Source organism: Patiria miniata, unplaced genomic scaffold (assembly GCF_015706575.1).
Source record: "Patiria miniata isolate m_02_andy unplaced genomic scaffold, ASM1570657v1 HiC_scaffold_20, whole genome shotgun sequence".
Taxonomy (NCBI): domain Eukaryota; kingdom Metazoa; phylum Echinodermata; class Asteroidea; order Valvatida; family Asterinidae; genus Patiria; species Patiria miniata.
In genome coordinates, this window is record NW_024037059.1 from 4765636 (window position 1) to 4785121 (window position 19486).

At 39.3% G+C, this 19486-nt stretch overlaps 1 protein-coding gene across 1 annotated transcript; it reads left to right on the top strand.

Moving 5' to 3' along the window:
- Positions 1 to 12959: 12959 nt before the first annotated feature.
- On the top strand, positions 12960 to 15553 carry LOC119728868 (kappa-type opioid receptor-like). Its single transcript, XM_038201300.1, has one exon. The coding sequence runs from the start codon at positions 14444 to 14446 to the stop codon at positions 15431 to 15433; it is 990 nt and encodes a 329-aa protein (XP_038057228.1). The 5' UTR covers positions 12960 to 14443; the 3' UTR covers positions 15434 to 15553.
- The last annotated feature ends 3933 nt before the right edge of the window (positions 15554 to 19486 follow it).

Consider the following 19486-nt stretch of genomic DNA (forward strand, 5'->3'; position numbering starts at 1 on the left):
GTACGTGAATACAAATGCAGGTATGCAAATAGCCGTACTCAAGTCTACACAATTTTGAATTTCCCATAGGTTTGGGCACAAACATGGGCCAAGTTCGGGCAAGGACCATTAGTCGACTAGTGTTTGATTTGTGACGTACCTTACGCCTGTGCACTGATAGCAACGTGCGAACGTCTCTCGTCAAACGCTGGTCAAAATGTCATCGCAAAACTTCTGGCATGATCCTGGCTCTCTACTAGCGTTATGAATGCGCGCGGCTATTGGTTACCAGCGAAGCAACCAACCCCAGTAGGCTGGTTCCAAATGGTCGACTAGCGTAGTCAACCACTGTCGACTAGACAGAGTTTGGGCAAACGTTAGTTAACCATTGGTCAACTATAGTCCTTGCGCGAACTTGGCCAAAGATGTGCCCAGTAGGCTTCATTTGTACAGTGAGTTAGCGCTCTAGTAATTTAATATAGCTCTAAAACGATTATGATGTGCTAGTGTAGATTGTCTTTCTTGCTTTAATAAAGTTTTAGTTTGTTGTGGTGTGTTTCAATTTTAATTGTCCCCGCCCTGCTGTCCATTTCACAATTTTGCAGCAAAAAAAATTCCCGCTCTTGTAGATTAAAGCTGGTACATACATGCTTTTAAAAATGTCTTTTCCGAACGAATTTTAAAGGAATACAATGTCCTGTAACAGATTTGTTTCACTTGTTTGCAGGCCTTTCATACAGGTTTAAAAATTGGTTTTAAATAGCGCGCTCCAGTTCAAAAAGTTTTGAGTGAACGCTATAAATATTCTAGCGATGTAGCCATGTAATACATGTATGCTTATCTTGGAATGATGCATTTTGTATTCGCCTGGCCCGATCCTTGCTACGTAATGATCGTGGCCGGTTCATGGCACTGCTCTGCGATCAAGGTAGACCTGATCTGCCTGGTTGCACCACAGATCCTACGTTCTATCAGAATCTGTGCTCCTTTTGCGTCTTTGCCTCTTACGAGGATTGCAAAACCTGTGGCCGCCGGCAACACAGTATGACCACACCGTGCACATACACACGTCTGAACGTGTACATGTACATTTGTACTTGTAATGTGCGGTGTTGGGATTATTCTACATAAACTGCTGTCGTAAAAACGCATGCGTACATGTAACTAGTCCTGCTGGCCGCAACACAGTATGACCACACCGTGCACATACACACGTCTGAACGTGTACATGTACATTTGTACTTGTAATGTGCGGTGTTGAGATTATTCTTCATAAACTGCTGTCGTAAAAACGCATGCGTACATGTAACCAGTCCTGCTGGCCGCAACACAGTATGACCACACCGTGCACATACACACGTCTGAACGTGTACATGTACATTTGTACTTGTAATGTGCGGTGTTGAGATTATTCTTCATAAACTGCTGTCGTAAAAACGCATGCGTACATGTAACTAGTCCTGCTGGCTTCATTGGAAAGCTCATAACTAATGTAATGCTAGAAAATTATCAATTCAATTTGAAAATCTTATTTTCTGGGTGTCGCACCCAAAAAGCATGTATGTACCAGCTTATTTCGCAAACATTTTGGTGAGAACTGTACATTTATTTACATGTTCATTAATTCATGATTTGACAACTGAATTGTGTCTTGTACTTGTGCAGTTTGTATGCACATACTTGTGCAACTTGTACGCACATACTTGTGCAACTTGTACGCACATACTTGTGCAACTTGTACGCATATACTTGTGCAACTTGTACGCACATACTTGTGCCACTTGTACGCACATACTTGTGCAACTTGTACGCACATACTCGTGCAACTTGTACGCACATACTCGTGCAACTTGTACGCACATACTCGTGCAACTTGTAGGCACATACTTGTGCAACTTGTACGCACATACTTGTGCAACTTGTACGCACATACTTGTGCAACTTGTACGCACATACTTGTGCAACTTGTACGCACATACTTGTGCAACTTGTACGCACATACTTGTGCAACTTGTACGCACATACTTGTGCAACTTGTACGCACATACTTTTCGATAGACACAGTTAACTTTATTTGCCAAAAAACCCAAACAACCATTTAAAAAATATGTACAGAACTCATCAACTGTTTAAAATGCTGTATGCGCAACTTCTATTACATTTTCAAAACTTTGGACTTAAAAAGAACCCCCAAAATTGCTGCAAACTTGCCCGAAATGGACAGCAGGGCCATTTTTGTCCTTTGGGGGGGGGGGGGGGGGGGGGGAGGGGGAGATTGGGGGGGGGGGAGATTGGGGGGGGGGGAATTGGGGGGGGGGGGGGGAAATTGGGGGGGGGGGGGAAATTGGGGGGGGGGGGAAATTGGGGGGGGGGAGATTGGGGGGGGGGGAGTTGGGGGGGGGGAGATGGGGGGGGAGGGGTTGGGGAGATGGGGGAGAGAGATCAGGGGACAGAGATCAGGGGACACAACAAAGACACAGCGCCCTCAAGAGTTGGTTTCATTTTCATTTATTTCGTAGAATCCATTAGAATCAGTTAGAATCCATTAGAATTACAGAAAAAAATGACCAAAAAAAAAGCACCCCGGTGCATACAAGTCCCCCCGGTGTGGGCCGCGTGTTCCCCGCCCACGGACGCCAACAGGTCCAGTGAGTTGCCCCACTACATTACTTCATGATCAGTTGTGTTCGTGATGTGTACAACATCCGAATCATAAAATGTCTAAGTCAAGTGCAACATGGAAGGATCCAATGAACTATGACAATCAGTTTATTTTCTACTTGGCAGATGTCAATGTATTCCATAACTCCAATGATTGCAAATAAAAGGAACGATTTTCACACCCAACTCGCAATGTCTCACTTTAATACTTCAGTTGTTCGCAGTTGATTCATGGTAATGATCCTTTTAAATGAAACGTTTAACAAAATGCGTCACACTTTGAACGTTTTTTATTTCTCGGACTTTTGTTTTTCAGATTCTAAGTTAGTTTTCTGAGTCTCTTATTGCGGATAACTTCCACCGTACAACTCTTAAATATTTGCCAATTGTTGAATTCACAGTTCCACAGTCAAATTCCCTAACCAAAATATTTTAGCAAAGTTTTCGACGCTGTTTGTAAGGTAAAATGGCCTCTGAAGGCTCAAAAGTAATTGCCAGCAGTTTCAAATTATCAGATTTCACACTCTAGTGCATCTGGTGTCGAACGGTCATACTTCAAAGAGCATGGTTCTTTGCAAAGTGACAAACTGCACCCAATCACTAATTACATGTACGTACTTTTTAAAGAGGCCTAACGACTCCTATCTTAGCTTGAGATCTGTTAAATTTAAAGTTACCTGGGTTTTTATACAATGTAGATGACTTGGGTTTTAAAAAGTGTGTAAATGTATCCCATTTCAATTCAACATCCATTCAATAGTTGTGCTTAATGTCAAATTGTGTAATTTACACCATTTAAAGATATGTTATTAGCGAGGCACTTGAAAGAAGAGACAAACCTTAAGTTATCTCAGATGCAAATATTTAACTTGTTTTTCATGCCTTGTGTTTGAAAAATTCCCATTTTGAAGCAACTGTCTAAAAATTTTGCGCTGCAAATCAATCCTTGGTGTCACACCTTGAACACTTTTCGTGAACATGTGACTTTGTACATCAAAGACATCCTTAAAGTTTTTATCAATGTTATCTTTGAATAACATTTTAATCGGAAGGGTTGAGACGTTAGACAAACGCCCAATACTGTAAGACCTACAAACTAAGTAGGACAAACACAACGTGTCTGATTTTTTTTAATGAGCAGAAAAGTACATTTCAATACAGCCTGCACAATTTTTAGATTATTTATTCACAGTTCAGCACTTGTACAACATTGCGTCTTTTTTGGGCAACCATTTTCTTATGGTTACATCTTTTAAGTGGCAAGTCAGCTGACTTGTACTTGAGTAGCTTGCCTCGGAAATTGTCAAGTGATTAGCCCAAGGGCTCCAATTTGATGTGCAGCTCCTCTGCTTTTCGTCCCAAAACCTGAACGTTTGGGTTAACCGAAAATGGCCAAACTCTTCCACACTGCTCAAACAATGCGAGGCAAATCTTTTTAGTGACATCAACACAATTTGTCAGAGACCAAATCAATGCATTGATACTATGCAATGAACCTTTTAAAGGTTCGTGAAATTTTAAAATGGTGTGACGCCGTAGATTTGCTTTCAGATGTTTGTGCCTCGCAATGTTTGAGCAGCATATTCTGTCGTGTCCTGGCGTGCCCTTCTGAAGAACCACTCTGCTCACTAACCCGGTGGACGATGTGGTAGCAATCTGCCTGTCAGCATCCAGAGAAACTGTGACCATCCAATGCTGCACGGGTCAGCCTGTCCCGTACTCCATGCTAAGTTTAATTGAAGTTTTCATTAATTCATGCACAAATACAATTACATCCTCATGTGTTGCTCAGATAAACCCTAATATTCTCATGGCAGTTTGGTGTACGCTAGTCTACATAATCACAGATATTGCACATGCTCACATGCTAACCTAAGCAGGGCCCAGGAAAAACAATACGGTATCATGCCTGAGAAATTGTCCAAGTTCAGACACACAAGTATGGCTTCATTTCGCTTTCATTAATGTGTTTTACAGAGGTATTTACAGAGTCGGATCTCAACTCCAAAAACGTTGGATTTGGAAGGTTTCGGGAATTTACCATGCACGTTTAAAACCTATGAATAACCAGACGAGCTGGCACGTATCTGTATGTGCTGGTCAGCTATTTACATTCCACAAAACTGCACATCAGGGAAACGTGTTGATACAAATTACCAACTGAATGGCGATCATTGTTCGTTTGTTTTGTGTAAACCAAACGACAAGATATAAGTCTAAATTATAAGTATCTTTATTACAGCGTTAACCATGCGCAGTGAGGACTTGACTTGTGTACATGTACGTGTACGTGTGCATGTACGTGTGCATGTACGTGTACATACATGTACGTGTACATGTACGTGTACATGTACGTGTACATGTACGTGTACATGTACGTGTACATGTACGTGTACATGTACTTGTACATGTACATTTGAATGTCAATTTAATCCTTGAAGGATAAAGGGATGCAAAACCAAAAAGCCACTAAGAATGTTTTGGACTAAACCAGTGCTCAGTTGTCGAAACATGCAGTTCCCCACGTGCTAAGAAACAATTGAAATGGATTTCTTTTTCGTTGTTTTATTTTCCTGGGCCCTGCTCAAGTAATCAGACATTGCCGCATTTTGACCAATAACACCTTTGTTTTTAGTCCAACGTTTCATTTATGAATACTCTAGGAAATGGTAAGACCAATTTAAAAAAAAATAATGTAAGAGCATCCACCCTGTCGATGCCTAACTAATTTGCTTATGGCTATGGGCTATACATTCGTACAACAAATTTTTTATCAGTGGCAGACAAAAACCTTGATCTACATACATGTACATGTATGTTACGTGTAGGTTCCTACTCCTCGTATATCAAAAAGAAGTGCTGACAAGAAAGTGACTCATGCCAATGAATTTACTGCCTCGAAGATTAGTCCTTAGAAGATTACAAGATTGAATTTCCTATTAGCGTAGAAGCACATTTTATCTCTAAGACGTGAACTGCAGCTTATCATTTCTAGCGAGGACAGAACACTCAATTTACTTGATTGATTGCTGCACCTTTCCTATTTAGCTGTGTGCATAAATCACTTGTCTACGTGTATAAATTGAAATCTTCCTGGTTATAAATTTGCTAAGAGAGGGCGAATCCTACAAAGAAAGCAAGACGTGCTAAGACTTCTGTGTCAAATTTGAGAAAGAGAAAGTGTTTGAAGAAAAAATATGTAATCACTTCTAAACAAATTTTATTTTTTGGTTCCAAAATATTGGAAGTATGCTTGAAATCTGCCACCTCACCAATGATTATATGTTTAATCATTCTTAATTACAGCTTTAGATTAACATGAAATGGTTACTTGTTCTTAAGTATTTCTTATTGATATAAACGAATATACTGCAGGTTTGCTAAGAAGCACTTTTCTTTCCTACATCTTAAGGCTCGGAAAACGTTCGTTGGCTTTCATTTTGTGGAATAATCAAAATAGGGTTTAAAAATTAGGTTTCTGTCCTACGATTCTACAAATGGGGTGTCTTTTGGACACACTGCAGACTACTTTGGTCAGCATAGTTATCATGGAACTCCACATTAAAAGCCCACAACTTCAGCAAATTTAACTAAAAGCCCTGCACTTTAGTAATCACAAACATAAACACTTGAAATATCTTGACAGAGGTGGATTCTGTTGGTTTTTTAACCTTTGACTTCAAATACTGGACAAAACCAGGTGATTCCTACACAAACCTTTACGGGAAACGACAATTTAATTATGCATGGAGCGTGATAGTCTTCAGTCTCAGGCAATACCAAATATTCTGTCAGCGAAACTCAAACTTTCCTACATCGAGACAGACGAGAACGTTTCAGAGAACTATCGTTGGCCAATTTTGTTTTCAGATACAAAGCATATCTTTGATACCTCATGGCAAAGGGTTTGTTAGAAGATTAAGAAGACAGGACTCAATTTCAAGGACTTTTCACAGATTATGTGCATGTTAAATGCAGGCCACTGAAAGGTTTGACATACAGATCAACCATAGATTTACTATGATCTTGATGTTTTCAAGACTTTTTGGCATTTTTGGCATTCTCAGGCCAAGGAGTAAGAACTGTCTACTCCTGCCACATAAGCCAAGTTGTTTGAATCCCTCCATGTGTGAGTGTGGCAAAGTATGTGTTTTATACATCTTCTCGTTCATGGATTTAAAGTGACCACTCTGGCCAACTGAGTTGAAGGAAATATGGGAATTTGCATCAAGAAGTAAGGGACTTTGGCATCCCAAGTCTTTTTTTTCTGACGAAAAATTCATTTTCAATTCATTCATTAGCATTCATTTAATTGACACCTGACATATTTCCATTTCTCACAATATTTTCCACGTGAGTGCTAGTTTTTTTTTTTTGGGGGGGGGGGGGAGGGAGAGGAGAGAATATATTTTCTCTGCGTGTGGTTACAAAAGGTGGATATGAAAACAACGTATACATCCTCCACCACGGTGTGCAATTTAAACAACACTGAATTGCAGATGACTCTTTTTTTCCCAGTAAGTATACCTTTTCTATTTGTTGCTTTAGACTGTCCAACCTGCTAATTTGAAGTTTTTTAATTTAAAGAAAGGTAGGAATGGAATTGTATCCACGTACTGGTACACTAATGATATTTTGATGTACACTTGATCAAGGCATTGACCAATCCTTCACCTGCTTTACAGCTACAGACCTGCATACACACCGCCCTTGTAAGGCTGGAGTGATTTTCAACTTAACGGCTTTAAGACTGCAGTTTGCTGATTATCCACTCAACTTGAAAAAAAACAGGACAGCTGTGAGGTTGCGATGCTCAAGTGTGGAGAGTTTCAGGAGGTAACCATATTTTGTCTTGTGGAATTACATGTGTCATCTCATGGACGAATTACATGTGTCATCTCATGGACCTCTTTCAAATAGGACCTCTTTCAAATAGCTGCACACTGAGTATCAGAATGAATATTTGTATGTTGATTGCCAATGGGCAAAACAGCCAGCAACGTGGCTTTCTCTTTTTTGGTCAAATGACCCTCTTTTTTGTTTAGACCAACGTTACCTTTCTCCATATGTGGAATACAGTGGTTACTTTTCCTGGTTATAGTTAAGTTAATATCACTTAACAACTTGCTATTTTGTAAAATGGTGGTCTAACGACAGGCACCAGAGCAACACCCAACCTGCAGTGGGTATCTGTAGGGGTTATGCCTGCTTGTGGTTTAAGGACGGGACTTAACAATCTCGTTGTCTCTGACATCATCCTCATGGGTCAGGCTGGCTAAGATTACAAGTGTTATGCCATCTTTGATGGCAAGCAACTGAAATATTTGCTTATTTTTGATAACTAAACTATGTCACTTAAGGCACTGTCCACTATCTTCTGGCAACCATAGTTCCTCACTCACAGCAACTAAGAATATTTGCAAGCTTCAGTCAAAAATCTGAGATGATTTCCCTTTGGGTCAATGCCTTGATCAAGTGTACTGATATTGCCTGAGACTGAAGACTATCTGTGCAATACTGCTTTGGTTTATGTAGACGGCGTACAAATCTAGCCATGAGATATATACCCTGGGTTTATCAAGCAACACATTGAGGATGTATCAAAAGTGCATGAATTAATTCTACAAACTTCAATTAAACTTACCATGGAACGAGTTCTCGGGACTGGCCCCCCGTGCCTGATGCCACAGTTTCTGGGTAGGACACTCACAGGCAGATTACGACCCAATTTTCCTGGCCATTCACTCCATTTTTCATAGGGCCACACACCATTTTCTAGTTTGTCCCACAAAATACTGTCCCCCTTTTAGGGAGTAGGAATAGAGTAGGAGACACGTCTACACAATCTCCTGAATGAAATACTTCATTTTGAAAGTGCCATTTTCCTAAAAGTGGTCCAGTGAGTATTCTCCTTGCTAGCAAAGAATCAAATTTTGCTGCAAAGGTTTAAAACTCTGATTTTTTCCTCAGATTTAGAAAGGGCCATGAAAGCTTTCTTCTATTTTTTTATAACATTCTGACACTTTTGCCTACAAACCACACACTGAAACCTCCAATGGATGAACATGTACAGTATTTTCCCCAAACCTTCTAATTTCCTTCTTTCTAGGACAAATTTTGAGCGAGTGTGAGGCTCCTTTCTGTTTGGAGTGAATGGCCTGAATCCATCGTCCACCGAGTAGCCCATCGGAATGGTTCTCCCTTCTCTGCACAACAGGACTTCTCCAACAGTTTCAAGAGTTGGGCTCCATCTTTTTGTACATGTTTTTACCCGAGGTTTTATTATGCAATGTTACAAGTGCTGAAACAATGAAAACTTTTCAACTGACTGCTACTAAATTAATTTTTTCCGATTTGGAATTTTGAGAGAATGCAAAATATTTGAATTTTTAATTTTTTTTTGAAGGTTCAGTTTGATACTAGTGAGAGTTGCTTCAAAATCAGGATTCAATAATTAAATGTCAGGACAGATTATTTCTCCCTGATTTCCATGACTGACAAATTTCTGTCTTTAGATAGCAAGGCATCAACTGCAAATGGTAGTTTGCTGGTTTTTATTAGGAGCCCTTGATTTCCAAACTGGGCACAACAGCATCTCTTATTTCACATGTAAAATTTAGCTATAATTTTATTTTTTTTCGTCTCTTCTTTCCGACTTCTTTGTACAGTTTTTTTTTCGTTTCTAAAAACTCAATTATTTGTCTTTTGGTTTTCACATAAAGGTTTTATTATGGTTTTCTAAAAGGAAGCATGAATACTTTTTTTTTCATTTAAAGAACTTGCTTTCTATAAAAAGGAGCAAGTTTTTCTATTGTCTTGGTAATTATCTCTTCCCTTTTTATTTTTATGAAGTGGTTTTTGTCACTTTTCAAGAAAAATATCGTAGAGTAATTTTAATTCCTATCTATAATCTTGATCTGGTGCAGATTGTCACTGATATACTGGCATACATGAATTCAATTACTTTGGCTGATAAATTTTTCCGGTTGATTAAATGTCAACCTTTTAAAAAAGAGATCTGACTGTGGAACAAGTAAATACAACCAATGGCAAAAGATTGTCAAGTTATACAGCGGAAGGTACCCACAACATGGGACCCAGAAAACCGCCCTAAAATCTTCAAACAAAATGTCCAAGAAATCGCACAAAAGTGACCATTTGTCAACATTTTCATTTTTTTTGGATCAGACACCATGATCTCCTGCGAATTTCCAAAGTATCAAGCGAGCATTTTTGAGTTGGTGCAAAAAACAGTTCCTTTGATTTGCAACTTTTGGAGTTGTGGATACATCGACATCTGCTTCGTAGAAAATAAACCGATTGTCAAAGTTCAGAGGATCCTTACCATGTTGCAGTCGACTTAGACATCTATGATCCAGATGCTGTACACATCCCAAACACACTGATCATGAGTAATGCAGCGGAGCAACCCACCGGAACCTGTCGGCGCCCGTGGACGGGGAACACGCAGCCCACACCAGGGAGGACTTGTATGCACCGGGGTGCTTAGAATGGTTTTCTTTTACATTGCCTGTTGGTTTAAACAACAATTATAATGTTGCGTTAATACACAGGGTGGTTTTATGTATGTACATGTATAATCAGCACTTGGCACCAAATTGTTTTTTTTTTAAGTGAAAGTTGCTCTACCTATGCTCATCAACGTATTCAGTTTTTTTCTTCAAACAAATTTCGAATTTGAATGTTTTATATAAACAGATAAAAGAATGCTATGCATCCGTAAATCAATAAAAAGATATGCCTGAATTATTGTAAGGCTGATAAAAATGTGAAAGTTGTTAAGTAATTATCCCGTACCTAAACACGGGTTAAATTGTTGATTTTGCATGTAACTTGATCAAATATCTAACTTAGTTGAATTAAAAACTGTACATAAAAAAATGTTGCTAGTCAAAAAGTCTGTCATAAAATCAAAATGGTATGGGTACGGGGTTTAAACGATTGTTTTTTTAAATTAACTTGATCTGCTTAAAACATTTGAGAGAAGATTGAGAATAAATTCATGAAATTTTTAAAGGTCTGACGTTTCTCAAAGCCTAATTCTAATGAAACAAAACTGCTTCTAGTGTGCCAGTGCTGATTATACTCAAGATACTAGGTACAGGATTGGTAAATACAGAATAGTGAAGTAACTTGTCATCTTTTGAGTGGGCTATTGCCAAAACCAAAGAATAGATTAAATGCTCGGATATGCATGTCTTAAACAAAACAAGCCCAAAATATTACAAAATTGGTGGAACGACATGGCGTTTTGATTAAAAGGGTTAGCTTTGACACAATAATGAGTGCATATGAATTGACAGCGCGCAACTCTGAAAACAACTACTATCTTGAATAAAATTGTGACGATTTTTTGTTCCATAAGGAAGTTTAAGAACTGTTGTGACAGTAGACTGCCGACAATGAAGAGGTTTTTACCAATCCAGTACCCAGATCCCAACAGGCATCCCACAAGACTAGAAAAAAAATGGAGTAAACAGTAAATACCCTAAGAACAACCAGCCCCTACTAGAATGCTGGGTATCTGTTTTGTTACTTTTGAGGTTGTTTCTGAAGGTCTTCTGAAGGCAATACTTAGCGCATTTGTCTGTTATTATATATTTTTACAAAAGCACTACACTACTTTTTTTTCAATAACTTTTCTAATATGAATCCTTCAACACTTAATAGCATTTGCATTATATGAATTCTAGTTAAAAACGTGATCTTCAGCACGTTCGATTCTTAAAAGCTTCTAAAAAATCCAGCTTTTTAAAAGGTCAGACATTCTGCAGGGGCCTGGTTATGATATTGCATGATGTTTTGGCCACATTTTGTGGCACAAATTGTCCTCAAAAGTTCAGAGTCCTTCATCACATTAGTGTCCAACACACAAAACAGTTCATAAAATGTGGTCATCAGAACGACCTCAATAACTGCGAGAGTTCCTTCAGTTAAATAATAACTGTCCCATGCAGAGTGAGTTGTAAGTTTATTGCACTTGAAAAAGTCAATTGGTGAAGTCGGTTCCAGTGGCATCCATGTACAGGAATCAATCAAATGGGTTTCTTGTATCTTTGTTGCGGTATCCTGTGCCAGCTTCATGTGCATCAGATCATTCCTGCTGGATGGATGTATATGGTCCTCATGGCTCAATCAATGTCAGTAGTTTTCAATCACATCAAGCAACCAATCCACGACTGGAGTTGCAGTATCCAGGTTTGAACTTCAATGGGAGTTTTCCAGGTAAGTCTGATAGCCTGCTGCCAGTAGTACATGTATTTCAGGTGTAACAGCCCTGTAGGAAACACAGAGAAACAGGTGAACCACCTTAGTTACTGCAGCAATTGTTCACAGTGTATCACACACTGTAACTGCATGTGAATACTGTTAACTTTTGCAAATTACTTGCCCTTTGTACATAAACCTCCAGAACTGCGACAATAGATCATTATCATATTGCAGCCATTTGGATTTTTGTCCCATTCAAATCAATGTAATCAAAGCAAGGATGGAAGGAAAAATAGTTTGGTTCCGTTTTGCACAAAAAAAGTATCATTCCGTACTGTTATTGGATACAGGGAACATGACTGAAATGGTGGCATCATGATAATGGTCTATTCTAATGGTAGGCTGTACCCCTCATGGGTTTTGAGACCACTGAGGAACAGGTGCAACAACTTTGGCAGGCTGCATCCCATCCTCGGCCTGGCTGGCTCAATGTTCCAACAAAGGATAAAGAGCGATTGATGATGATGGTTTGACCTTTCCCTGACGTAATCTTTATGAGTACTGATACTCAGAACTGTTTGAGCATTTTTTGTGGGGGAAAAAAATCAATCCTTGCTTGGGAAGGATTCGAACCAAAGACCACAAGTGCAGGTTTCATGAGAATGTAAAGCAGGAAACTTAAGTTAAAGCAGATTGTGAATCGCTTGAATTTGTCACTCGTCTTACCTCCTTTGATGAGTTGAAGCTTCCGAGCTGACCACAGTCGTCCATCAGTAACACTGGCTCCAGTTCACACCAAAGAAGGTGTAGTAACCTGCGTAGTTCTTCAGACCAAGAGCAGCTTGCGTCCTGCCAAGATGATTCCGATTGCCAAGCCAATGCCATGGATATAATGTCCCTGTCAATCAAAGTGACTCCAAACTTTCATCAGCGATGCCACTGAAATTTCTTGACTCCCTGTCACTGTGTATGCCGACTAGAATTGGTGCGTGATGTCCCTTTGATTTGGCTGAAGTGCATCGAGAACCAGCGGCAACTCAAAGCTCTGTAAAGATAACCAAACAAAAAGAGATGGCATAGATAATTGGATGGTTTCATTCATTCCTGGCACTCGGACTGTTTGGAAAGAAAAGGAGGACGTGATTACGAATTATTCAAAACCTCCTGTTCCACCCAAGTAAGCAAAAGAAGGTTTCGACTGATACCAATATGTACGCAAATCTTGACTGCATTTTGGCATGGGATGGCTGATTTAAAATTGTAAAATAAAATATTAAACAATGGGATGGAAGGATTGATTTAGTCTAGAACACAATAATGATGAACACTTCCACGCTACACTCTGGCATCTTCAACACATTTCCTTTCAACACTCACTGCTCGGCAATTATCAACAGCTCATGCTCAACATGGCAAAAGTAGGTTCTTAGCTCTTGAAATCAACGTTTTCAAAAATCAATTGTCAATCGTTTTGAAATCAATGGTGCTCAGTCAGCACAGATGCAACCACAATTTCGGTGTTCAAGTTCATAATTTTGACAAACTAACAAACTATTTTTGGAAATCCATCATTTTTGATGCATCATGTATAATTTAGTTAGTTTAATTTAATTTACAGTGTGTATGTGATGCTAGTCACTGACATGAAGACCTGAAACTTTTATCAAGATTGCTTAAAGGAAAGTCACTTTTATGTCATCCAATTAATGGTTCAACAAGAGAAGTTGGAGTAAACATTTTAGAAAACGTGAGTGTGCTGAGCAACCATTGGGAATACGAAATGTAATTAAATAAAAAACTAAAAGAAAGATGCTAGGAACGTCACGGTGGACCATCGTTGGAAATAAGAAAGTACTGTGTCACTGAATAATAACTCCATCAAACAACCCTGGATCTTTTCATTGATTTGAGGCATATAATTGTGGGTCATTTGATGGTGGTAAATCATAAAGGAAAGGAAAATACTGTATTAGGACCGTCGTGTGTATTTTCCTTGTCAAATTTTCTTGGAGACAAATTGCTTTGAGACAAATTTGATTCATGGCACAGAAATTGAATTGTGTTTGCAAGAATCAAAGGCACGATTGATAACTGGTGTCTACACTGTACTTTAGTTTTGACTTGAGAACGGAAACATTACACTTCCTTCAAGCCCACTCCTGGTGATTCAAAACAAGCTTGAGTTCTATGTAACTTGTTCAGAATGGCAAGCAGCACAAGAGACCATGGAACAGCAATTTGAGAACAGCCAAGTTACATGTAATAGCCAACTGACGTTGGGCAGACATCAATAATGCTTATTATCTGCAGTTTTGCTACAGCGCTTGATGAGAAATGGTAGCAGTTTCACAATCAGCAAACAGTGTGACTAACATGTAGCAGCAGATTTTGGTGATTTCGTGAAGCCGATTTATTGCTACGGTACAAGACTATTGATGACATCCCTCAAGCAAGAGTTGACATTTAAGACAAAATCTGCAGGACAGAAACTTTTTAATGGCTTTTGATCATACTGAGTTAAGAAAAGAAGAACAAGACTTCTATTTTTAACTGGTCAACACTTCCACTCGTCATGGAAACTACATGGTCACCCAATGAAGGAACAACTGTCACTACCAACACAACAGGAGACAAAGATGAGAATGAATTCGACTCAACAACATTGTTGATTTTGGTAAAAGTTTTGACAGTACTTGCAATCTTTCTGTGCGTCTTACTGAATCCACTGATGCTTGTCACTTTACGTCGTGTCACCAGCATCCAGCCAACAACCAAAATATTCATGGCTTCTCTCACCCTGTCTGATCTGTGCAACAGTTTATGCAGGATCTTTGCTTTAACAGAAGAGTTGGCGGGATCTTGGTTGCTGGGGGATTTTCTCTGTGTGGTAGATAGTGTGACTATTTACTTATTTAACGGGCTGGGCATTATTTCCCTCTTACTCTCGACTGTGGATCGTTATATTGCCATTTCCCGTCCTTTGCGATACCCTTCAATCATGACTGTGTTCAGATCAAAGATTATTGTGTTTAGCACGTGGGTTGCAATGAGCATTCTCTGCATTTCGATATTTGGGATTAATAGTAGTCAAATTGTCTCACTAGATAGCCGTTCTTCCCATTGCATAGCAGAATCATATGACTGGAAACGATATCTAAGTTTTACACTAGTTGTTATCCCAATTCTATCAATACTCATCCTGTATGCACACATCGCCCTTGTAGCTCGCAACCAAGCCCGACGCATTGCTGCTGAAAACCAAGCAGGCAATGGTCAAGGTGGGCAGAGAATAAACACCAGATCAACCACCACCATCATCATCATAACAGGGACTTTAATCATCACCTGGATGCCTACAGTAATTTGGTTAGTGATGAATTCACAAAACAAATCGGAGACTTATGACAGTCACTTGGCCGCCATGTTCACACAAGCTCTGGTGTTGTCCAATGGATCGCTCAATGTTGTTATTTACTATCTGAGAAACAGGGATCTTCGCCAGGCACTACGAGGTCTACTATCTGACTGGTATCATAGTCTCAACCAAAGATTTGTGCATTAGTTTTGAAGGAAAATTTCAAAATATCAGCACTTTGTTCAGTATGCACTTTAACTGACACTTAAACACTCAGCGTTTAACAGTGCAAACGCTGGCGCTTTGCGGTTGCCATGTGACTGCATTGGAACCGGTGGCGTAGCCACCGGGGGGGGCGTGGGGGGTGACCGCCCCCCATAAAACCTTGTCGCCCCCCCAGTCGCCCCCCCCCCCACTGAGATTTTGAGTTTCTAAAAAAAATATCATTGATCTACATGATGCCATGGGCCCTATTATGTACTACAATGGATCTTTTGCTTAGAAAATATTTGTTAAAGTGGTCAAAAATTGCCTCAGATAGCACCACAGAGCATTTAGAATCCAAAATTTTTCGGGGCCCATAAGCGGGCCCCGAACCCCACGCCTATAGTTCAGAATTCTGGTAGCTGATTCAATGACTCCAACCTCGAAAACAATGTTCACAAAATTTTCTTATGCCTTTAGCTGAGAAAAAACCTCGAAAATTATGTTTAAATTATTATCTTTTGTGCTAAGATAATTATTGGTTAAAGTGGTAAGAAATTGCCTTAGATCACACCACAGAGCATCGAAAATCCATTTTTTTTCGGGCCCTTAAGCGGGCCCCGAACCCCACGCCAATAGCTCAGAATACCGATAGCTGATTCAATGTCTCCAACCTCGAAAACGATGTTCAAATAGTTATCTTTTGCCAAGAAAATATTAGTTAAAGCATGGAGGAAAGTCGTAAGAAACTGCTTCAAATCACACCACAGAACATCTAGAATCCAATTTTTTTCGGGGCCCGAACCCCACGCCGTAAGGGCTTCGCGCTTGCATCAGTTATGTTCAAGGTATGTCCCCCCCCCCACTTTTGAGAAGCGATTGACGCCCCCCATGAAATGTTCCAGCCCCCCAGCGCGCCCCCCCACTGAAAAATTCCTGGCTATGCCACTGATTGGAACCTTTTGAGGATGAGCACGATTTAGCCTGGTCACATTGGGGCACAGGCGCAACAACGTTGGCAGGTTGCCTTCCATTGTCAGCCTTGCTGATACAGAGATTGAAGACGATGGCTTTACCTTATAAGCACTGTATACTCTGAAGTGCTTGAGCATTTTGAGAAACAATTAACAACGTTGCATGGGAAGGACTCAAAATTGAATATCCAACATTGAAAATCAGTTTTCAATTAAAGTAATAGAAACAAAATTATAAAAGAGGAAGGGGAAAAACCCCCAAAATACCCAGGGGCCTCTTCGAGATCATCTGTCATGTCGGTGCTGTTCCGTAACACACTGTCATTTCGTTTGTACAACATGTCTACTCTCCAATAGTTTTGTGTGCTTGGCAATTTCTTCTTCTGTTTTAACTACAAAGTTTCATGGAAAAGCCTAGAAAAGCCATTGAAAACCCCTAAAGTGGGAGAGCACTGAGCTGAAATATCTGCTGCATTTGAAGCATTTATTTGTTCTTCAGTGTATAGCATATAGGCCTATTGAGAAGTCATTCAATATGTTAAAAATCAAAGTTTGGGTTGGGGGTCAAAACAATTTGAAAAAAAAAAAATCATTTTTAAACATTGGTTATTCTGAATGGCCCCTTTTTCATAATCACCTGTTCCGCCCAAGTCAGCAAAAGAAGGTTTGGACCGATGCCAATCTGTATGCAAATCTTAATTGCATTTTTCACATAGGATGGCTTATTTAAAAGGACAAAAGATAGGGTAAAAAAATAGATTTAGTCTAAAACACTGCTCATCTTGTACCCTTTACTAGTATGCAATCCATAAACTTTAATGTGGAATTGCCCATGTACAAACCAACTATTTGTGAAATTCCTTTATTTTTTATGCACCTGTGACGAGTGTAAAAATACCCCCCCCCCTCTATTTTGTTGGTTTATCCCTATTGGGTTTGACTCTTTAGGCTATTTATATTCAAATTAGCTGAGCGCCCTCAACGTCAGGTTTCGGGCACTCCTTGCTGCGTCATTCACTCATTGTCGAAGACCAGCTAACATTGTCTTGTCATTTTCTGTCTTCGCCAATACAGGTAATTATTACGTTTAATCCATTTTATCTTAATTTAAAAATAGTTTAAGATTACACTGCGATTTCTTGTATTCCTTTTTTCCATTAGTATTTCATCATTATTTTTGATTAATATTTCCATTGCCTAAAAGGTCGTAAATGTTGTATTTTTCTAATTCCAGTAGATTGGCTTATAAGTTAAAGCCCAAAACTTAGCGGATCCATAGTCTTTAATCATTGACACTGACGTCAAACTTTCATTTACTAGATTTAGTTATAGTGTAGATGATGCATTCATTTAATTTTACAATGTTTTGAAACTTGGATTTGTCTACGGGCAAAAATCCAATATGGCGGATCCCGAAAAAGTTTTGGCGGGAAATATGGGGTAATTGTTTAGACATATCGTTATCATTTTTTGTCCAGAACGATGATTAAGTAGTCAAGTTAATGTAACAAGCACTTTATTTACCTTTCATTTAGTTTTATTAATGCTTTGTAAATATTTAAAGGTCATTCACTCATTGTCGAAGACCAGCTAACATTGTCTTGTCATTTTCTGTCTTTGCCAATACAGAATAAATTTGTTGCCGATATCTACTCAAGAACATTGTCCGGTTCCTCATTTTAAAAGTGCCACACACCCATGTATGATTCAGTATAGGACTAGCTACCTATTTGTCGGATTGAATATTTTGTATCTGTTCCTTCTGACTGTGGATCAGCAATTGACGTTTTTGTCTCATCCCCTAATGGCCCAACAATAGGAGATAAAAAACCTTTCATCTTCGCTGTTATTGCCTTGTGACTGAATCAAACGCTAACCGCCACACTTCTTTGAATTAAGTGCCGTTGGATGTGAGCATGAGCCATCATTGGGAATGAGAAAGCATGTATATGTGTGAATGAATAACATTTTTGGCTAATAACCCAGTGTTGCTCTTTTCAGCGCGGCAATAAAAGTTGGCCATTAATTTGATGGTGGTAAATTACAAACAAAAGAAATATGTCGGACCATCTATATGCGCTTCCTTAATCAACTTTGCTTAAAAAAAAAAAATTGCTATGAGACAAATCTTTGGAGACAAATTTGACACGTGCACCTCTGTCCTGCTTGTCAGGCACAGAAAGTGAATTGTGTTTGCAAGAATAAAAGGTACATTTGATAAAATGTTGTCTACACTGTCGGACGGTCAGATTTGACTTTCACTTTAGAAAGGAAAAACTACACTTCCTTCAAGCAGAACCCACTCCTGATAATAGCATACCAGCTGGGGTATTGAATGTAACCTGTTCAGAATGACAGCAATTTGTGAATAGCCGAGTTCATAGCCAACTGACTTGAGCAGACATCGCATTTGTGTTGTGTTTAAGCTGGCAGTTTCAGTACAGCGCTTGATCGAAACTGACGGCAGTTGGACAAACAGCAAAAAGTTGGACTAACATGTAGCAAGAGATACTGGTGAATCTTTGAAGATGATAAATGTCTACAAGACAAGTGATGACATCGCTCAAGCAAGAGTTCACATTTGTGACCAAATCTGCAGGACACAATTTCGTTGGTGGCTTTTGATCATACTGAGTTTATGACAAGAAAAGAAGAACAAGATTTCTATTTTTAACTGGTCAACACCTCCACTCGTCATGGAAACTACATGGTCACCCGATGAAGGAATAACTGTCACTACCAACACAACAGGAGACAAAGATGAGAATGAATTCACCTCAACAACATTGTTGATTTCGGTAAAAGTTTTGACAGTATTTGCAATCTTTCTGTGCGTCTTACTGAATCCACTGATGCTTGTCACTTTGCGCTGTGTCACCAGCATCCAGCCAACAACCAAAATATTCATGGCTTCTCTCACCCTGTCTGATCTGTGCAACAGTTTATGCTGCATAACTTCTTCAACACAATTGTTTACTGAATCTTGGTTGCTGGGGGATTTTCTCTGTGTGGTACATGGTGTGACTATTTACTTATTTAATGGGCTGGGCATTATTTCCCTCTTACTCTTGACTGTGGATCG

Excerpts from the sequence above, each read along its gene's own strand:
- LOC119728868 (XM_038201300.1), top strand. The coding sequence starts at position 14,444 with ATGGAAACTACATGGTCACCCAATGAAGGAACAACTGTCACTACCAAC.